The sequence below is a fragment of the Lathyrus oleraceus genome, chromosome 6 (genome assembly GCF_024323335.1).
Source record: "Lathyrus oleraceus cultivar Zhongwan6 chromosome 6, CAAS_Psat_ZW6_1.0, whole genome shotgun sequence".
NCBI classification, from domain to species: domain Eukaryota; kingdom Viridiplantae; phylum Streptophyta; class Magnoliopsida; order Fabales; family Fabaceae; genus Lathyrus; species Lathyrus oleraceus.
Genome location: NC_066584.1, coordinates 51,885,587 through 51,907,756, shown reverse-complemented (window position 1 = coordinate 51,907,756; position 22,170 = coordinate 51,885,587). Strand labels below are relative to the sequence as shown.

The 22,170-nt window shown below is 34.2% G+C and overlaps 2 protein-coding genes across 3 annotated transcripts; both read left to right on the top strand.

The window, feature by feature from the left end:
- Positions 1 to 10,451: 10,451 nt before the first annotated feature.
- Positions 10,452 to 12,373, top strand: LOC127090984 (uncharacterized). Its single transcript, XM_051029473.1, has 2 exons — positions 10,452 to 11,843; positions 11,991 to 12,373. The coding sequence occupies exons 1-2, from the start codon at positions 10,452 to 10,454 to the stop codon at positions 12,312 to 12,314; spliced, it is 1,716 nt and encodes a 571-aa protein (XP_050885430.1). The 3' UTR covers positions 12,315 to 12,373.
- Positions 12,374 to 14,948: 2,575 nt separating this feature from the next.
- On the top strand, positions 14,949 to 21,581 carry LOC127090983 (uncharacterized). Of its 2 annotated transcripts, XM_051029471.1 has the most exons (6): positions 14,949 to 15,230; positions 15,471 to 15,549; positions 15,625 to 15,720; positions 15,804 to 15,907; positions 16,004 to 16,140; positions 21,200 to 21,581. In XM_051029471.1, the coding sequence occupies exons 2-6, from the start codon at positions 15,490 to 15,492 to the stop codon at positions 21,280 to 21,282; spliced, it is 480 nt and encodes a 159-aa protein (XP_050885428.1). In that variant the 5' UTR covers positions 14,949 to 15,230; positions 15,471 to 15,489; the 3' UTR covers positions 21,283 to 21,581. The 2 variants fall into 2 exon arrangements, with proteins under 2 accessions (XP_050885428.1, XP_050885429.1); XM_051029472.1 differs by having other exon boundaries at positions 15,217 to 15,549.
- The last annotated feature ends 589 nt before the right edge of the window (positions 21,582 to 22,170 follow it).

Sequence of the window (22,170 nt, the reverse complement as noted above, 5' to 3'; positions counted from 1 at the left end):
GCATTAATGTCAACAAAGTTGTCAACATTAGGAAAGAGGAGCAATCCATAAATGAGCACGACACGAATAGCCTCAAAAGCATCCATACTCTTCATACTAACAAAGTAACGAGCTTTATCCATCAGAAACTTAGATGGAAACCCAAGAATACCTCCCTTGGTGGTCATATGAGCTTTAATCTCAAACATCTTCAAATGAGTAGCTTCAGAAATAACTTTGTCCTTAGGAATCTTCTCCAATCCAGAAAATGGGATCTGATCTGAAATAGGTAATCCAAGCAAATAGGGATACTCCTATAGTGTGGGCATAAGTTGGTAATCTGGAAAGGTGAAGCAATGATACAATGGATCATAGAACTGGACTAGTGTATCAATAATTCCATATGTTATGTTGGTCTTCAATAGTGACAGAAGTATCCCATATCCATCCTTGAAACCTATTGGATCAACAACCAAATCCCCTAGTTCTCTTAGATCTTCTAGCTTAGAACTTTTGAAAGTGTACTTTTGAGTTCTTCTTCTTCCAAAATCCATAGTAAAAAATTTCATGTGATGTTTGCAATAAGTGTTTCTAAGTTCCTTGAAAACTTGGTTAAAAATGATGAATGAATGCATCAATGTATGGATGCACAAACAAGAACACAAACATATGGGGTTCGAAGGTTCGACATCATGAGCATGGAGTCATGGGTTCAACCATCCCAAAAGGTACGTACTAAGGTTTTTCATACCTGTAGAACAAGGTTCTAAGAAGGTTCTCAAAGTCATTGATCTATCTTTTGGATATTACTAGCACACCGATTACTCGAGAATCAGTAATATTCTCAAGAGAACCTCGTTTGAGTGTAGCATCGCGTATCAACTATTTCAGGTTTACACCTTCATAGCCATCATATTGTGTCCTAAAAGGCCGAGTGGGGTAAAGGGATACTAAATTCCTCAGTTTCTCAGGCTCCCAGGTCGAAAGTAGCAATGCTTTTACGATTAGTCGTTTAACAAAGACTACCCTCAAAGGGGCTTCCATTGAGTGAGGGATTCTCAAGTCAGCTAGTTCGTGATTACTCCACCCAAGATTTCTCAAATATACCACCCTCATATCTTATTTATGTACTCAAGCTTCCTTAAGAGCAAGGCCAAGGTACAAAGTCAAATGATGACTTGTACAAGCCATAATGGACCAAGGGACTAGGGTTGAGGTCCATGGATGACCAGATGAACAAGCAACACTCCCAATCAAGGTTCACAACCCCAAGTAGGGTTTTAGAGATGAATGTAATGACTTTGGTAGTCTCACAAGGTCAGGGAGTGCTTGATGAAACAATTAGGGTTTAGGGTGGCTTGGTCACACCCCATAATGATCAAGGGATCTTAATGGTTCTCATATATGAACACCATGCCTTCAGTTTATGCTTTCTTGTTATGGGTTTAAATGAAAATGAGATGATGCTATTATGAATTTATGCTAATGCATTTGGGTTAAGAAGATGTTAATTGAAGGAAATTTTGCAACAACTATCAGAGAATGTACTAACCACATATAATGTCACGCACATAGTGCCCACGCCATATGATCCACAAATAAATTGACAAGTTGAAGTATCTAATAGACAACTTAATAAAAATTTGTAAAAATAATTAATTCATCAAAGAAATATTGGACAAAGAAATTAGACAATGCATTGTGGGCATACCACACAACATTCAAGACTCACTAGAGTTTATGCCCTTACCAACTAGCATATGGTAAATCTTATCATTTACCTATTCATCTTAAACATAAAGAATATTGGGCTATTAAGTTCCTAAATTTTGATTCATTTACACCATGTAAGAATTTGTTACTTTAAGTTGAACGAACTTGAGGAAACAAGATTGCAAAAATACAAAAACACATTAATATACAATATGAGAAAAAAAACATGACAAAAACTTGTCGAGATGAGAATTAGAGACCAAACTATTAGGTTAACTTGAATCGCAAAACAAAATGTCACCACCAAACTTTAATTTATCCAAGGGAAGGGGAAAAGATCAAATAACCCATAAATATGCAATGCAAATCAGTGCAATAAAGAGATTGAAGGTCCAGGGGTTTGTTATGAAAAGGAAATGTACTAGCACCCTAATCATATATAGTATCCTATAGGAACCTCTTGAGATATTTATGTTTGGTTATTGTTGTTTGCCAAAGATTGGGGAGATGAGAAGAGAAGTGCGTTTTATTGCTTTTTGATTTGAAAAGACATAAAGTCTCGTGCCTACGTACCAATGAAGGATCAAAATCTCGTAGTTCGGGGTACAAATAACAAAAGGGTTTATTTAGTTGATTTTTAGAAGAAGAGACAAGTTTTCATCTTAAGGAGAATACTCATCTAAACCACCACAAATATGAGAAGATGGAACTTTGCATCATTATGGAGGAAGGGCTCTAACTTGGATATAGAATCTACAAGTATGCCACTAACTCCTTCATATGGAAAAGAATCAACATCAATTTCAATCATTAATATGGGGTAGAAGATTTATATCTCAACTATAAAGATGATTCATGTCTAGACTCTTTTGAGAAAGGGTTTAAAAATGAAAAATCCAAGTGGCAAAAGTTTTGAATGATATTTTTGTTTTTTAGTCTTATAGAAAGAGTTTGATATGCTTAAAGTTTTTTTGAAGCTTTTATGAAGAAAGAAAGTTTGAAAAAACAATGACCTAAAGTCAAGGTTTTTTTATGAAAAAATTTCAAGTTTGAAAAATCCTAAGATTGGACTAGGGTTTAGAAGGGGCTAAAAGGCACAAGGTGGATAAAGGAAGCGGCATACACACACAACAAATATTCACATGACAATGAGTCAACTATAATCCATTTTCCTTGGATTGAAAGATAAGCACAAGTATCATGCAAGAAATATCATGGATTAACAATATGCACTAATTAAGCATATGAACAAAATCACTACCATGTATCAAGCTTAAACATCTTAAGAGACCAACCAAGGCTATCAATAAAGAATAGAGAAAAAGGCATGGCATAGAGAATAGTTTATAACACATGGATCATACAAGCATACAAGCAGAAATGCCTCAATAATAATTTTGCAAAGTTCATCAAGTCAAAACATCAAACAAGATATATCATTATATCAATCACAAGACATGTAAAGCAATTGTCGAGGCATTTTTAAGTGGAGCTATAAGGAGCATACAAGCATGTTAAACCTTAAACAACTATGTCATGCATCAAGACTAAAGAATGTTTAGGAGTAAGTTCAAAGCACATCAAAGTATCATTTTATGACAAAAGTTCACCTCATACAAGTGTTTAAGTCATTAGGGTTCATGCCTCTAATGTTCATACATTAGGGTTTCAAAGCAAGTCATCAACCATAAACATCCATGTACTTCAAGCACAAATCAAATAAACAAGTTATCATCAAGTATAAGTCCAAGTATAATCAAGGTGTTCAACACATATGGATCTACACGGGAGCAAATTAATCATGGGAAAAATTGAATCAAAGCATACTTAAATGAAAAAACAAAAAGGAATAAATAATAAAGTTTTTTTTTGGATTTTTTAATATAAAATTAAAAAATAAATAACAAAATAAATTAGCTTTTTATGATGGAGTTCATGTTCAAAACAAACATAATGGTAACAAGAAGGAGTAAAGCTGATGCTTTTATGAGGGAGTTCAAAATGAGCTTTTTTTTACCTAACGGAGTGTGTCCGTTGCACCTTCAAAAGCACTTCCATATGAGAAATAATGATCCCTATAGCTTCCTTGAGTGAAAATGTGGAAAGAGTGCAAGAACGATTCAATTTTCTTTCTTGCTTGATGATGAATGTTTTTTTTGTGTGTTAGAGCCTTACAATGAGGTCACCTTTTATAGTGAATGAATTCAGATTTGGTGTAGTGGTTATTGATATTGTTTGATGGAATTTGGATCAAATCTAAAAAAATGGTGAAAAGTACAAAAGTGCTTTTGGTTTTGGTGTTTAGATAGAGTAAGATAAAAGCAAGATCTATTTACAAAGCTCCAAGTAAAAGTGGTTGAGAAAAGTGATATTTATGGAAATGTCAATGAAGCTTTATGGCAAAATGATCCATGAATGGTGTGTTGTTTGGATAATGGTTCAAGCCCTTGTGTAATGCACAAATAGTTTGTGTAAAACACTAATTATGCTGAGATTTAGAAGCATCATAGGCTGCAAAGCAAGATCTTGAGGTTTGGCTTTGGTTTGAACATGAAACTTGACATGAAGATGGACTTTCAATTTGGCCTAACATCGTGACTTTCCTTCTTCAAAATTCCTAGCTCAAGTGGGATAAATTCATGATAATAGTCTCTTTGGGAATATTTCCCATCCTCTACAACTTTCATGTTGGACATTTGAAGATATTCGGCTTGGATCTTGGAGATAATTGGCCATCAACTTTGACAATCTTAACTGCTAAACACTTGAAATTTTTTCCAAGTGTTGAACAATTTTAAAACTTTGTGATCTCATCTTCATCACTTTATATCTTCCAATACTTATGAGATTTTTGGTCAATTATTTCTATAAATTTGGAGTATGTAGCATCATCTACAAGCACATCCTTTGAGCATGAAAAATGATGGTTTGAGGAAGAAGTTACAAACTTGTAAAGTGGGCTTCACGAGCATGCAATTTCATAACTTGGAGAAAATTTGAAAACCCTATATTTGACATTCTTGAACTTTTTCTTGATTTTCTTGATCAAAGTTATTCATCAACAATATTTTCATGATTATTGACTTGAGAAACCCATGGTTGACAAAAAAAATATCAAAAGTCAAACTTTGACCTTGATGAGTTAACTTTTCATTAGATGAATTTCAAATCTTCAATGATCAACAAATCAAACTTCTTTAGCCAATTGAAGCACATGAATGTATTATAATGAAGCAATTGAGGACCTTGAATCATATTTCAAGCCATTAGATCATGTCTTGGTTAAAAAGTCAACATCAGAGCAATCTTGATCAAAACCCTAATTTAGGCATAAGATGAATTTGGAACTTGTTGATCTTGAGTGGATGCAATCTTGAACTTGATTATGATTAATGGAAATAACTTGACTATTATGAATGAATGATAAGCTTGAATTACTGAGGAATGCCCATAATCTTGACCAGTCAATCACTTGAGCTCCTTAAACCAACACACTTACCTTGTGAAAGAATCAAACAAGACAAAACATATTTTTGTATTTTCATAAGGTTGGTAATGCATAAAAGACACACACATGAGATGTTTGATGTTATGCAAATGATAAAAATGAGATGGGATCTTAGGGGTAAAAATTAGGGTATGACAAAACTTAATTTAGATAGAATTTTTTTATAGGTAAAAAAGTATTATTGTTTAATTATAGGTTGAGAGTTTTCTAAGTAAACCCAAGTCCAAATAGTGAGGTTCCTTTATGGTGAAAATTGTGTTGTTAGAAGGAGCAGTAGAACTGCAGGATTCAGGAACTAATACAACTTTCAAGGTGAACGGGGGGAGGATAAAATCTTATCATGGAGGAAAAATCACAGAGAATAAAAAACCCTAGAATTGACTGACCGTTAGGGGTTAATGTAATGCCAAGCTAATAACGTTAAACAAGCGTTGGATGAAAGATAACCCATCAAAAATACATTTTTTTATTTGTTTTTTTATAATATTGTGAGTTGTAGATAAAACAAAGTATAGTAGAAAATCAAGTAGGTAGTAAGGCGGGGAAAGAGTTTGGGATTGCTAAAGAAAATAAAAATGTCTTGCATGAAGAAAATCACGCACCACTATCTAGATAAGATGGCGTTTCTTGTATATGTGGGGGAGTCATAATGTTCTAATAATATAACATGTCATGTCATGTCTGTTAAAGATTCATTGTAGATGACCATTTGAAAATGACAGAGTGTTTAACTCAATATGATTACAAAGCTATTTACGATGCCTCTATATGAAATACTTCAGATTCTTTTGCCTTTCTTTCCATTCCTTACTAAAAATCATTACTTCTTTTAAAAAGTTAAAAAATGTAGTAAGCAATGGTAAAAAGGTATATTTCGATAGATATAAAAGTGAAGAAAGTTGAGAAGAAGCTTAGAATATAATCAACCTCAATCTATAGAGTCTTGATTTGTTTCCACCATTGTACCAACATTACTCTCCGAATCCAACACAATTAAGGCATTTTACGCAGATATTCGTCTTCACCTCTCGTTTTTCTTATTTCTCATTTCAGACAAAATATTTTTTGAGTTTTTATTTTATTATCACTTGTTTTAGGTATATGATTAGTTTGATTTGACATTATCATTTTTTTATATTTCTTTTATATTTTTCTTAGAATTATCGTAATTTACAGTCCATTTAAAATTTCATATTTCCCTAAGTTGAAACTTAGTACTCACAATGCCAACATTGTAGCTATTTCCCTTTTAAAACTAATGAAGTTATTTGAATTCTGATATTTGACGTTTCTATATTTTTCTATCCTTTACACTTCTAATGATAAACAAGAGTTTGATTGTGAAAGAATGTGAATGCATAAGATCAATGGAAGTTCAAAAATATCAAGAGAATGATGATAACTAGATCAAAAGTCTTCTCAACTTTCAGAAATCTAAACAAGTAAATTTTGGGGGCAAATATTCACCATTTACTATTTATTTATGGTTAACTGTCATGTTATTCACACATTAAGGCAAAAACAATTTTGGTACCTAGAAGTCATTAGGACAACCTCATGAATCATGATATTTAAAGTATATATCACTTGTACCTCTTTGAGCCTTATCCCTTTCTTTGTCTATAAATCAAATAAAAATAATAATTGTAATTACTCTTATTTCCTTCGAATTAGGTAGTCATGCGAAAAATTATAGGCATAGCAAAATTTTAAGTTTGAGATTTCTCATAAAATAACAATGTTTTAAGTTTATTTTTGGGTGGTCTTAATAGCATATAATGTCATTGAAAATTGTGCCATTAAAAGAGAATTGGAAAGTTATTGTAGAAAAGTAGGTACGCATAAAAAAAATTTGTTAAAAGAAAAATAAGTAAAAAGAAAAACGAATATCAATAAAAGAAAAAAGTTTCAAATAGTTTAGGATCATCCCTTGAAGTATTGATTGTGATAAAAGAACAAAAAAAACTTAAAGAATGGATGAATGAATAAATTTAGTGCCTATAACTCCAAGAATTTAGTCTTCTTGTCCAAAATTTTCCTACTTTTACCTCAACCATGTTACAATCTTTAAGACCTAAAAATTACGTGTAAATAATTTTGATTTGATATATTATTTAGAAAATTTTCAAGATTGCAATAAAATGATTTTCACATATTGATTGAGTGATACACTTATCATTTTAGTTAATTGGTGAGGAAGAGAGAAAAAAACTTAATATATATGAACATGATCAACGCCTTTTAATTTATCCATCATGAGATATGAGAATGGAAGTAGAACTTAAGCATGATCTGGAAGTATCCTTGTAAGTAGCATAAAACTTAGACATTATTATCAAAGCAAGTAAACTCTCATGTTTCGGGTTGTGATGACAATTTGACATTGCATGTATTTAGTATAGTTTCTAGTCATATTTTTTAAAAATTTTAGTTAGTTTATGTTTTTGTAGGATTTAATAAAAATTCTGAAGAAGTATGAAAAAGACTAATCCAAATAAAAATCTTCATAACCAGACAAACTGATTGGTATTTTACTATGAATGTTTTGAAATAGAAGAATATTGCAAAAGAAGCAAAAATGTGTTGCACTAGCACATCAAATTGACAGTATTAAAGCATGGACTCGACAAAACCAACATATGAAGAAATCACGCTACAACAGAAGCAAAGTGGTCTGATACACCACTACTGGAAATATTGTGACGCTCATATAAAACAAGAGTGACACATTAACAATAATTCACAGTCTACCACGTCAGACACATCACGAAAATAATGGTGTAACTATATGACAAAGTGGCAGATTGTGCAAGAATGTACTTCTTCTATAAATTTTAAAACATGTTTAGTAATTAGGATTCTAGATCTTATGATTAAGGAGTCACATTCTGAAGTATTGGATCAAGAGAGAAGAAAAGACATCATTATAGGGATTTATACCTAATTGTTTGAAAGCTCAGTTACCCTGTTCATATTGTATTTTTCATGAATCCCTTAAGATTGAGGGACTAATTCCCTTAGATTAAGTATCTTAGATGAATTTCCCCCAATAATGTGAACCATATGATATATTTGGATATGCTCTCTATTAGGGATGACAAAACGGGTTGTGGCCTGCCGGGCCAGCCCGCGCACCCGCCAAAAAATGGCAGGTTGGGTTGAGATTCTGTTCCCGCCAACCCACTCAGTGCGCCCCGCTTTAAAGTCGCGCCGCCTTAAGCCCGCCAAAAAGAGGGGCGAATTGGTCCGATAGCCCGCCTATCTAGTTATCAAGCACTCAAAATATTAATTTTCATATATTTATTAATGAATATATGCAATATTTTTTAGTGATACTGGTTGATGATTCTATTTTATATATTTATTAGTGAATATATGCAATTTTTAAAAGTAAAATTTGTTAAAAAAATGCTTTATAAAAAATTATTTTAAAAAATAAGTGAAAAGTCTAATTGAAATGAAAAAATAAACATATTAATCTACTAAAAAAAATGAAAAATAAAAAAATAAAAAAATAGGCGGGTAAGCCCGCCGCCCACCAACCCGTCACCTTGGCGGGGTGAGCTAGATTTTTAAGTCCAACTTCACTTGGCGGGCTTGCCCGCCCTGCCCCGTTTTTTTGGCGGGCATAAGATGTGGTCGGACAGGAGACCCGTTTTGCCACCCCTACTCCCTGTAATGATGAACTTTTTATAGTTATTCCATACTATTTTATGCTTAATGGTTTTTCCCGTCTAAGGAGTTTGGGGAATCGATCTAGATATTAATTGAGAACTAATTGTGGATTTTGTTATTGAAATTAAATATGGTTGGGAGGTTATTTATGATTGCTAGACATAGGGTATACTCCGTCATGACATAGGTGTTTTATGTTCGATCAAACCCTCGCCTTTTGCGACTTCGCCTAAGACATTGAGAAAATATAATATGAGAAAGCGGGTTAGCAATGAGAAATTTTACGTAATTAATTTATAAATTGTCGCAATATAAGAAGACTCATTATAGATTAAAGCAAGGATTACCCACATGAAAAGGAAAAAGGATTCTAGAGAAGCTTAATCATTTTTCTTTTCATAAGTTTCACTAATTAGTTTAATTAGCTAATTGTAAAATTATTCACACAACTAATTCAATCGCGCTACATATAAGCCTCATTACATTATGACATTTACATTTTTGATAGTAAGTATAATGTCTGTAATTTGGTCGAGATAAAAAGATTTTTCCTGGAGATGATATAAATTTATTCACCACCTTGTGATTTTTATTGACATAAATTATACTACACTTTTTTTAGTCCAACAATTTTTTTTTATTTTTTTATTTTATAATAAAAAATTTAATATTTTATAATAAAAAATTTAATATTAAAGTTACAAAACCGAAGAAGTAAATTGTTAGAATGATAGATTCATGTAAAACACATGTGTGAAGTTATTCTTTTTATCTAGTAATTTAATGATACAACTATCAATTGAATTTTTTTTACATATAACTATCAATTGACTTAAGGTAACCTGTGAAATTGATTTACGCTAAACTGCATCCTAAACCCTAAACCCTAAACCATTTTCAAAATTTAGAAAAAATTTAAAAATATTTTCTTAAAAGTTGTTGAACTACCCTATTCAAGCTAATTTTACATAAATTTTTATCCAAAAATTAATGTTTAGTAGATAAATGGATGCCTGTTTACTGTTTTTTTAAAATAATTTTTAAAGTAGTTCATTTTTGTTATAATAGATGTTTTTTATTTTTAGAAAAAAATTAAATAAAAAATTAATTTGAACATATTATCAGAAAAATTAAAAATGAAAAACTATTTTAAATAATTGTTCATAAATATTTTTATTAAAATATTATTTTTTATCATGTTAAAATCTTAACAATAAATTTGTAAATATTAAATATCAAAATTACTCTTTTAATTTAAAAAAAAAACATTCAAAACAGTATCTACTATTGAATCCTAAAAATTCAATTTTACAAATATAACAAAGGAACTAATAAATGGCTCTTAAAAATCCCCTCAATCTCTAATGTAGACAAACCAATGTCACACATATGTTTGTCTAAAATAATCATTTTCCTATTTTTAAGCCTTTTGCCTCCAACTATCTCTATCTCCCATTATTATTTTTCTATTTTTTCTATGACATTTTTTCACCTTTCTCTTTCTTGAGTTTTCCATTAGAGGACTATTATGCATGATTTTATGTACCCTTGTCCCTTTTTCTTCTTGATTTGAGATATGGCAGGCATTAATGTGTCAGCATATGCTCATAGTCCTGTGCACAAAGCCATAATATTGAAAGATTATGCTAATCTTAAGGAGATACTTGAAGGTTTACCAAAACTTGGTAATGCTTATGACATAAAAACTGAGGCTGCATCAATAGCTGAGGATGGAAAAGCTGCAAAAATTTCAGCTGTTGTAGATAGAAGAGATGTGTTAAATGGTGACACCCCTCTTCACTTGGCTGTAAAACTCGGCGATGCTGTCGCGGCTGAAATGCTTATGGCTGCTGGTGCAAATAACAGATTGAAGAACAATGAAGGCTGGAGTGCTCTTAGAGAAGCCATCATAAAAAAACAAGACAAAATAGCATTTACTATGATCCAGTATTCTTATAACGAAATGGACGAGAAATGGTACCGAAGGTTTCCTCGTTATTTCGCGACTATGAGAAGGATGAGAGACTTTTACATGGAGATTACGTTCCATTTTGAGAGTTCTGTGATACCGTTTATCTCGAGGATCGCGCCTTCGGATACTTACAAGATTTGGAAAAGAGGTGCTAATATGAGAGCTGATATGACATTGGCTGGTTTTGATGGTTTAAGAATCAAAAGATCAGATCAAAGTGTTATTTTCATTGGTGATGAATCAGATGATGAGAGAATGCAACCTGGTTTTATGTGTTTGGTTTCGCACGAGAAAAAAGAAGTCGTTGTTCCGTATTTATCGAGACCTTCGAAACCAGATGAAAGAGAGATGAAACAATATTTGGCTAAGAAATCAACTGAGGCTAAAGTGGTGAGAGTTGCAATTGATGTGAGTCAATCACTTCTTGTTCCACAAATAACATGGAGGAGAAAGGAGAGAAAAGAGAGTGTAGGGCCATGGAAAAGTAAGGTTTATGATATGCAAAATGTGGTTTTAACTATAAAATCCAAAAGGGTTCCTGGTGCTCAACCTGCTCAATCTCAGGCAAAGTTACCTCCCAAGGAAAAGCAAAATGAAAAGCTTGAAGATATGTTAACAGATGATGAAAGAAAGCAATTAGAAGAAGCTGAAATGAATTATTCAGAAGAAAATAATGCTAAGAAAGGGAAAAAAGGGAAATCTAGTGGAGGACATAAAGAAAAAGATCATCATCATAATCATCACAAGGCGAAAACTACGAAAATGCCTTCTACAAACTCTGCTAGCACTAGTAGTAATGCGAGTGTCAAGGAGGAAAATGGGGATACCGAGTACAAGAGAGGGATGATACCGGTACTTTGGCTTTCGCAAAATTTTCCTTTGAAAATTGAAGAGTTTTTGCCTTTGCTTGACATTCTTGCGGAAAAAGTTAAAGCGGTTCGTCGTGTTAGAGAACTCCTTACAACAAAACTTCCAAAAGATACTTTTCCTGTCAAGGTAAATGTTGCTTTTGGTCCTCTTTCGTTGACGTTTATGTTTTTACTTTTTTTTATGAATCGAAGCGATAAAAACTGAATCTCAGATAATGAATTTTAAGATAAAGACTAATATAGATATCATATATGTATATGAATGAAAATTCAGATTGCGATACCTGTGGTTTCACCTGTTAAAGTTTTGGTTACATTTACAAAGTTTGAAGAATTGCCAAAAGTAGATGAATTTGAATCAGCTCCATCAAGTCCTACTTCTGCTGACTTAGAGAATCAACCAGAACAACCGCCGTCGTCGTGGTTTCAATGGATAAGAACACCTTCTCAGTCGAATTCATCATCTGCTGCTGCTGAATCCTATAGTACATCACAAGACCTGTTTACAATTCCATCTAATTATACATGGACTGATCTTCACTCAAAGATGAAGGCTTCTGATAAGAACAAACCAAAAGATGCAAAGCCATCATCATGACTTAATTAACTAGGCTTAAGCATTATCATGCTTCTTTAGTGTTACAATTTTATTGTTGAACCAGCTTTATTTTCAGTGTACAGTTTTTAGTTTTTACTTATTAATTTTTTTCAGTTGTTATTTGAATGGAATTAGGATTATTTTGAAGCGTCGCATACATAAAGGACAAATAAAGAACTAGTTTTAATAAGTTGTTAGAGTAATGAAGCATGATGGACCGAAAAATCAAATTTGTTGTGTTAATCCAATTTGTTTTTCAGCAAAAAAGCTTATTCAAACTGCAAAAAATGCCGTTTTTTTCCAACACCTTGATTTCTCATTGATCATTCGTGTTCGGGTTGGATAAAGGTTGAAGAAGACCTGTCCAATATAATGGTCCAATCCAGCCAAAGCTTTTCCCTTACTTGGACATGCTCTAAAACATCCTTTAGCAGCGGTTCTCGTGTTTATCTCCATTGTTGATATTTTTGGAACATGTCAATACTATAATACGAAGATGAATTTGAAAAAGTTTCTTTAAATCTTACATTGATAAAAAAAAAAGTGTTTGTGTGTTAGTTGAAAATATTTCTTAGTTCCATATTAATTAGATTATATATCTTTACTAGCTTCCTTCATTATATAAAGAAATTAATTGTTTCATTTCAAAATACATCAAAAAGATTTATTGAGTTTTTCCTTTGTCACTCTGGTAATTCTGCGTCTTTCGAATTGTCGAAACGTCAATTTCTCATTTCTTTCAACAAAATCATATTCTGAATGAATTTGTAGATGATCTGTATGATTATTAGACGATATATATGAAAGGTCCGTGGGGTTTCAATGTTATGAATTTTAAAAATCATTGAATGTGTGTCTTTAGATGAACGATTTCAAATTGCTTTTATTGTTGACAAACTGCCCCTAGTTTGAAAGTTTTTTTTAAAATTTTTTTTCTTCGCCACAAAACAAAAGAATTTTTAATTGAGAATCAGATTATTCGCCTTCGAATTAAAGAAAAATCTCAGAGACATGATAAAAAAAGTCTTGGTTGTTTCAAACAACAAAAAGAAATTTGGTGTAGTTCTGAAGTCATTTAGTAAGTGATCAAAGAATCAGAACCCGATGTTGTGAACCGAATTAAGAATAAGAACCCTTCGAGGGCTCAAATTACTCCAATTGATAGGCAATAACCACCACCATAGAGAAATGACATTGGTGTTTTCTCTTGCTACAATTGTGGAAAACTAGGTCATATGATTAAAAATTATAAGATTAAGCTTAAATCTTGTGAAGCCCATAATGCATAGGTTAACCTGATTGATAATAATTTATTGCTTTGATAATTGAAATCCGCATGATTGGCGAATCTGATGGTTGTTGGTTAGACATTGGATCCTCTTGCCATTATGATTGTGTAATGTTCAAAACATACATGAGTAAGAATGTGTTGTTGGGAGTTGTCCACACAACTAATGTTGTCAATAATGGAGAATTGGAGCATAGTCCACCTCTGAAAAGACTTTAATATTGAAGGATGTCATGCATACTTATATAAAGAATTTTGTTTCTGATTTTCTTTTGAAAAGGGCATGATTTAGTCAGTTTATTGAGGTAGATTTGTACACAATCACTAAGAATGATATTTTTGTGAAATAGTTATCTTAAAAATTTTTGTGAGTGAAATTGGAAATCAATTAAGTAAAACGATTAAGAGACTTGGTAGTAATAGGGGAGCTAAATATGATTCTAATTTATTTAATAAATTTTATAAACAACAAGAAATTGTACATGAAGTGACTGCACTATATTCTCTTGAAATGAATGGTAAAGTAGAAAGAAATGAAATGAGTGTATTATATTCTCTTGAAATGAATGGTAAAGTAGAAAGAAAAAATAAAACTCTTATTGAACTAATTGTTGTTATTATGTTAAAATCCGTTGTTGCATCTCACTGATGGAGAAATTTTTTATCGACTATTTGCTATGTCTTGAATATAGTTCTCAAGTCTAAAAATAAGATATCTTCTTATGAGATATTGAAGAAAATACGATCAAACTTGTCTTACTTTAGAATTGGTGTTGTCTCGCTTATATCAGAATTCTGGATCTGAAACAAGTTAAACTCTCTAATATAACCTATAAATATGTATTCATTAGATACGCAGCAAACAATAAGACGTATAGGCGTTATGACCTAAATGCTAAAATGATAGTTCTATGAACATAAAATAGTGGTTGAATACGGGGATTCGACTTTCTTCTTTTATAATCAATCTAAGAAATCATAAATGATATAATAATCACTAATACGCGCAGTCATATTTTTCATAAATACATTTAGGATAAATGCATTTAGGATAGATTAGTAAAATGATTTTCATAATATTCATCAAAATATCTTGCTTCTAAATATAATTTTTCATAAAAGTTATAGAAGAAAATATTTTTCATAATATTTTCATATTATATTTATTCTCATTTAATCATACAAGAAAATGTTTTCTAACTAGATTCTACACCAAACTATTTAAAGTTTGTTTTCTTTGCATTCCAAATTCAAAATGCGAAAAGTGTTCTATCATATATTAATGAATTTATGGATTTAGATACAGGTATCAGTGCTCAGAAAAATAATCTTCATATTCAAACATTCAAATGATCCATAATGAACCAAAACAAGATTGAATAAATCATGGAAATCTTGATTTTGGAATTTTAATTTTTCTGATATTTTTGGGATTGGAATGAATATGAACGAAAATGGTGATGAAGATGAAGAAAAGGAAAGAAGACCAAAATATCAAATAATTAAAATTAAAAAATTAATAAAATTTACGGTAAAAAATTTATTTTATTAGATCATGTGACTTTGTAAAGTTTGAGTTTCGTTTAATCTAACACAATTTGCAACAGATATTGTAATTCAATTTCAAGGTTAGTATGCTGATTTTCATTTCTTCTTCGCCTTCTCTCGTCCTTCTACTCCGCCACCGCAGCTTCACGCGCCATGTTGTTCTCGTGAAATGCACGCCCCACCTGGCAACACTGCAGCGGCCAGCGGCCGCTCCCTTCCGCGCAACCTCTATCGCGCCGCTGTCCTCGTTTCAATGCATGATTTATACATAATAATTGAGTTTTTTTTCAAAGTGTAACATTGTTTTGTTGTGGTTTTAGGGAGTAGGGTTGTGGTGAAATGGGTTGGAAAGCAGCTGAGAAACTGATTAGGCATTGGAAAGTTGTGAGAGGGGATAATGTAAGACAAACCCTAATTCATTCTTTTATTCTCTCTCTATGCTCTTTCTTATCATTATCCTCTCATCTGTAACAGGTTATGATTACAAGGGGCAAAGATAAGGGCGAGACCGGAGTTATTAAGCGCGTTGTTCGCTCTCAGAATCGTGTTATTGTTGAAGGCAAAAATCTGGTTAGAGATCATCATCACAACTTGAAGAATCTCACTTGTTATGGTGTTAATTTCCTGGATTGATTTCCCACTTGTCTTTACAGGTAAAGAAGCATATCAAGCAAGGACAAGGTCATGAAGGGGGTATCTTTACGGTTGAAGCCCCACTTCATGCCTCCAATGTGCAAGTTCTTGATCCAGTCACAGGGTATTTTTTACCTTTCTTCACAATTTGAACTTTTCAATTGAGTATTCAGAGATTGGGGATAGATAACATTAATCAAGGCAACCTTTACTTATGCAGGAAGCCTTGCAAGGTTGGAACTAAGTATCTTGAAGATGGTACCAAAGTCAGAGTGTCCAGGGGAATAGGAGCTTCCGGCTCCATTATTCCTCGTCCTGAGATCTTAAAGATTAGAACTACACCAAGACCTTCTGTCGGTAAGTTTCTGAAAATCTCACCATTTTTTTCCCCACCATAACAAGTGAGAAAGTGAGAACAAACTTAGATTGACATGTGAAAGGCATGTACAAAGAGCCCGTAGTGTAGCATATATAAACTAGACTAGAGATAGCAACTATTCACTTACTAGTTTCGTGAGTGTATGACTCGTTGAGAAACTAAACTATAGTTATAGTTTATTTAGCTCATTTAGTTCTAACAATGTACCACCTTTGGTCTTTTTTGGCTGGTATTTGTAGACATACTTAGTTTTTTAAACGGATAAGTAGACATAGATAGTTAACCATAAGCTTGTTGTCATACTTGTCATTGAAAACACAGAAGAGCCTTATACTCCCTCCGTTCCTTTTTAAGTGTCATTTTTTGACTTTTTACACATACCAAGGAAACTAATCATTATTGTTACTTTTCAAACAATAATTCTTCTTTTACCTATAATACCCTTAATTATTTATTACATTCACTTTACTTTTTCTCTCTGCAATCATTATTTAGGGGTAATTTTGACAAAATTGCAATCAATACTACCTTGAATTTTGCAAATGACAATTAAAAAGAAACAAATTTTTTGCAAGAAAATGACACTTATAAAGGAACGGAGGGAGTACCTTATAGACATCTTCTAAAGTTACTCATTTTGTTTGAATGCATCATTGTAATTGGCTAGTTAGTTATCACAACAAAGAAGAAAACCTCTGGAGAAGTTGGGTGCAAGTAGATTAAGGCCTAGCTTGGATTAGCTTCTAACTTATAGTTTCGATTAAAATACATTTATGGTTTTTCACTTAGTAGAAAGTTCTTATTAGCTTCCAGACTTCTATGGAGAAGTTGCATGTCGGAGCTGCTACAAAAATTGAAATGTAGGTAGAAACTAATTTCAACTTTTATGAGAAGCTGTTGTTTGAAAGATAGGGTTATGAGCAAGAGCAACTGTGCTGAGGTTATCACAATGAATAGTATGAGTGGAGCAAGAAATGCCCAATTCTTGAAGAAGGGATTGAATCCATAGTATCTCAGAGGTGGCTAGGGCCAGACTTCGATACTCTGCTTCAGTGCTGGATCGAGAAATAACCGGTTGTTTCTTAGCCCTTGCCTAGTAAAACACATGCACCAGAAGTAGACCGGCGGTCATCAGGGTCAGAGCCATCCTTTGGATAGAGCCAAGGTGAGTACAGTTCTGACAGTTACTAGTTTGATGACTGGTGAAAAGGTTTCAGTATAGTCTTCATCATATCTTGGGTGAAATCCCTTGGCTACCAACATAGCTTTGAATTTGTTTATTGAGCCATCAGAGTTTTCTTTGACTCTGAACACCCATTTATAGCCAATGGAAAGTTTACCTGGAGGCAAAGGAACAAGAGACCATGTCTTATTCTTGAGGAGAGCATCATACTCTTGAGTCATAGCTGCAAGCCAGGTAGGACTACTTAATGCTTGCCGAACTGTGCGAGGTTCAGCATGAGCCAGAAGCAATGTGGGATGTAACCTTGGGCATACAATGCCATCTTTAGACCTTGTAATCATAGGGTGGGTGTTGGCAGGAGCAGTTATAGGTTGGGGTGTGTCAGGGGAAGATAAATGTACTTGAGCAAAAGAGGAGGATGGGGAGTTATTGGAAGAAGTGGTGGAAGAAGGGGAGAGTGCTGGAATGAGATCAAGCAGAAAGTTATTAGGAGAAAGGAGTGGACTTTGAGGTGTGAAGATATTTGTGGGAGATGAATTTATAGTGATTGAAGATGATGTGATGGATGCATGTGTTAGATTAGGTGAGTGGTTTTGAGTGATTGTCGGAATGAGGGCACAGATATGTGAACTGGATTGAGGAGCAGAGGTTCTGGAGTCAGAGAATAGATAGGGGTAAGGAAAACTCTGCTCATTGAAGATAACATCTTTGAAAATAGAGTCTGCCCAGGAGCAAGGCATTTGTAGCTTTTGTGAGAGGAGTACTCTAAGAAAAGGCACTCTTGAGACCTGAATTGTAGCTTATGTTTGTTGTAAGGCCTGAGTAGAGAGGATAACAAGAGCAGCCAAAGGTTTTGAGAAATGAATAATCTGGCGGTGTACCAAATAGGTTGGTGTATGGGACCTCAAACTTGAGAGAAGAAGTGTGTAGTCTATTGATAAGATACACACTTGTGCCAAAGGCGGCGTCCCAATATTGAAATGGCAGGGGTGCTTGAGATAGGAGTGTAAGGCCCATTTCCACAATGTGCCTATGTTTTCTCTCTACTACTCCATTTTGATGGTGAGTATGAGGGCAAATTACCCTATGGTGAATACCAAATGTTTGGAGCAGTTGAGTAAATGGGCGAAATTTTCCACCCCAGTCAGTTTGAACTTCATTTTGGAAGAAAATTGAAGTTCCACCAATGTTTTGAATTGTTCAAAAATGGTGATTGCTTCAGACTTCCTTTTAAGGAAGTAAACCCAAGTGAATCATGTATGTGCATCCCCAAAGGAGAGATAATATTGAAATCCATTTGTGGAAGTGAAGGGGGCTGGCCCCATAAATCACAAAAAATTAGTGCAAGTGGTGAAGTGTACTGTGTGGTGGAGTGAGAGGGAAGTTTGTGAGCTTTCCCTAGACAGCAAGAAGAACAAAAGTCCAGCATTCCTTTTTACTAAATGGAATATTACAATTATGTAGAACCATCCTTTGAATTTCAGTCCAAGGATGGCCAAGCCTATTGTGCCACAACAAATAGGTACTATTATACTTATTTAAACCAGATCTAACAGTAGCATCTGCAGTAGAAACATAGTTGGCAGTAGGTGCTGGTGCAGACAGAATATTAGAGAACACATACATACCATCATTGCCTAGAGTTCCTTGAACTAAGACCTCTTTAGTTGCCTGTGATTTAACAAGGCAAGTGTCAGGATGGAATTCAAAGAAGACCATGTTATCTTTGGCAAACTTGCTCACACTTATGTGGTTTCTTGTAATTGTAGGGACATCTATTAAGTCATGAAGTGTGAGTGTGTGTGCAGGATTTAATGGTGAATTGAATTTAGATGAGCCAGAAGAGGAAACACACAAACCTTGGCCATTCCCCATGTAGGCTTGATCTGGTCCTTCATAGGGAGAATGTGGCTGGATGTTGATTCCTTGAGAAGTGACATGATGAGAGGCACTAGAATCCGGATACCAGTTCATGGATCTTGTGTGGTCAGAATTAAGCAGCATAGCTTGAGGTGCAGGTGTAGGAGCTGGATGATAAACTTGAGATGATGGTAGAGGATTGAGGTGGGAAGCCCGAGCTTGTGGTTGAATCTGAGGCTTCTCACCACATCCACCGTTAATGGATGGTAGCATGAATTGAGGCACAGCAGGGAGAGACATTGATGGAAATGGAGCATATGTTGTGGACCAAAGAGACTCCAAATAGAGTACAGCCAAGGAAGATGTTCAGAGTGACGGTGTGGAGTTGGAGGCCGTGTATACGCAAAGCTAGGCATAGGCAACAACTGAGCAGGAAAGAGAGGTGCATAGGAGGAGTTTCGTTCCTCGTTATGAGAAGCAGAAGGAATGAAGTCATGTTTGAAATGATGATAACAGATCGATGCTTCACGACCAAATTTCCTGCACACTTGACACTTAGCAACATTTCCCCGTCCAGTGCGACCTCGACCACCACGGCCACGTCCACCACGGCCACCACTAGGATAGAAGTTGCCTGAGGGCACTGCGCCGGAGTTGTACTGAGTCGACTCATTGACGTTAATATGAGGATTGGTTGAGTAGAGCGGTACGTTGGAAGCTACTGAGGATGTGGTGAGATTCGCATTCGCAGAGGTGATTGTGTTCTTGCGAAATCGATCAAGACTCGATTCATGGCACAAAAGTAGGGTTTCAACTTCCTCAATAGATACCGATCCAAATTTTCCGGTGATTAAGCTGATAGTAGACTCGTAATCTTGAGGAAGACCTTTGAGAATCACATCTAGATGTTCGCGAGCAGAAATCGTTTCTCACAATCGCATTGATTGAACTGATTAACGATTGAACACGAAGAAGAAACTCAGAAATTGAGTTCTTGCAGTTTTCCAGTTTCGTATGCCCGAGTTCAGATCGGAGTTGCGAGAGCTTCGCTGCAGTGTGTTGTTGAAAATACACATGGATCTTATCCCAAAGCATCCACTAATTTTTGCAACCGATGACACGACGAAGCATGTCGCGGGATATGGTGCACTGCAGCCATGCAAGAAGGAGTCGATCTTACTGCTCCCAGGCTTCAAACTCAGCGGTAACATGATTGTTGTCCACATCCTCATCAGAGGTGAATTTGAGGATTGAGAAGAAAATGATGGAGTTTATGCGCTTTGATCACAGGTTCTACCTCTTGACACCATTGACACCATAGGAGATAGTTTTCTGAATCAAGCTTTTCAGAAATTGCAGAGAAGGAGTACTTCTTCGGAGAAGACGAGTTGATGCGCTGCAGAGAAGGTGAAGGACCTGAGGCCTCAGGATCATCGGGTGCTTCTGCTGATACCGTGTTGAGAAACTATATCAATTTTGCAGAGATTCATACTCTATTTTATAATTTGTTTTTCATTTCAGTTAGTTAACCTGAATACACGATGCAGTGCTATATATATAGACCTGCAAAGCTTAACTGAATCTGTTATACCATTCCTCGAATCCAAGGGATTATGTTAGGAGGAAGTTGCTAGTTAGTTGGGAATGGAGAGAGCTACTGTGCAGTTAGTGCACAGTAGTAGTTACAGTGGAATACTTGCCCATTCTAATACCTTTAATAAACACCAATGTATTGAATTGAGTAAGATAGATTTAAGTTGTGTAATTAATTTAGTCAAACTCTAGGTCCAGTGCAGAATGCAATTGATGTGAAGTGAACTCATTCTCTTGTTCCAGTGTCATTGCCTTGAGCTATTTCCTATGCTGGCCTAGCTTTTAAGTGTGTAAACTTAGTAGGAAACCTATGCTTTGTTAGTTCTGAAAGATAGATTTAAGCATTTTTCAGAAACCTACTGAGTATCTTATAATTAACCTGTTAATCAATTTTTTGACAGCTGGTCCCAAGGATACTCCAATGGAGCATGTGTACGAGAAGACATATGATGCTAAAACAGGAAGGGGCATGCCTGAACTTTAAGTAAGGAGATAGATAAATTCAGTACCTTATCTAATTAGATATTTGCTATCTCAATGAGCATGGTATGGTATGAATTTTGTCGCATCATGAATCGGTTAAATAAATCTCATTCAGATTTATGTGGGAGTTACCAATCACTTGTTCTTTTACTTATAACATCAATAGTAGCTAGCAAAATATTGATATTTTTTGTCGTCTCTTATCAATTTATCCTAGCTTCCTAGGTAGTGATGGTCATTTAACTCTCTGAACTTGTAAATTATTAAAATGAGCAAGAAAACTCGATTTTATTATGCTTATACTTGATAACAACTTTTTATGGCTCTAGTAATTTTTTATATGATGTGGAATACATGTTAATAGGCAACATATGTGTCTAAAGGATCTAAGTCACGCTTTTAGGCATTTGATTAAAAGTTTGGAGGGGGAAGTGAGGTGAGAGCTTTGAAAGAAAAGAAGGATTGAGTCAATATCTTGAAATGCATTTGATATTTTTAATTTTTTTATAAAAATAATATATTATATTAGTATATAAAATCAAAATTTGAAGATATAGATGTAATTCTCTAAAGTTTTCTCAAACATACCATTGGTGATTTAATTGAGTTCTTACCGTTAAGAAATGTGGTTGGACCTAACTCATTCTTACAAAACCGTTTGGTAGAGTGATGACTGCCCTCACGCCCAGGACTGGACTTCTGGAACGTGGAAATAAATGGTGGGTGACCTGATAGCGGAAACCATAATAGGTGGCCCATCGGATCTTATAAAGTCATGTTCATGTCATATATCATCCGATGTGGGACTCTTAACACACCCCCTCACGTTCAGGACTGGACATCTAGAGTGTGAAAATAAATGGTGGGTGACCCGATAGCGGAAACCATA

Coding starts and splice junctions, on each gene's coding strand:
- LOC127090984 (XM_051029473.1), top strand. CDS start 10,452: ATGGCAGGCATTAATGTGTCAGCATATGCTCATAGTCCTGTGCACAAA. Junction 11,844..11,990: donor AAGATACTTTTCCTGTCAAG/GTAAATGTTGCT, acceptor ATGAAAATTCAG/ATTGCGATACCTGTGGTTTC.
- LOC127090983 (XM_051029471.1), top strand. CDS start 15,490: ATGGGTTGGAAAGCAGCTGAGAAACTGATTAGGCATTGGAAAGTTGTG. Junction 15,550..15,624: donor AAGTTGTGAGAGGGGATAAT/GTAAGACAAACC, acceptor CATCTGTAACAG/GTTATGATTACAAGGGGCAA. Junction 15,908..16,003: donor GTTCTTGATCCAGTCACAGG/GTATTTTTTACC, acceptor TTACTTATGCAG/GAAGCCTTGCAAGGTTGGAA.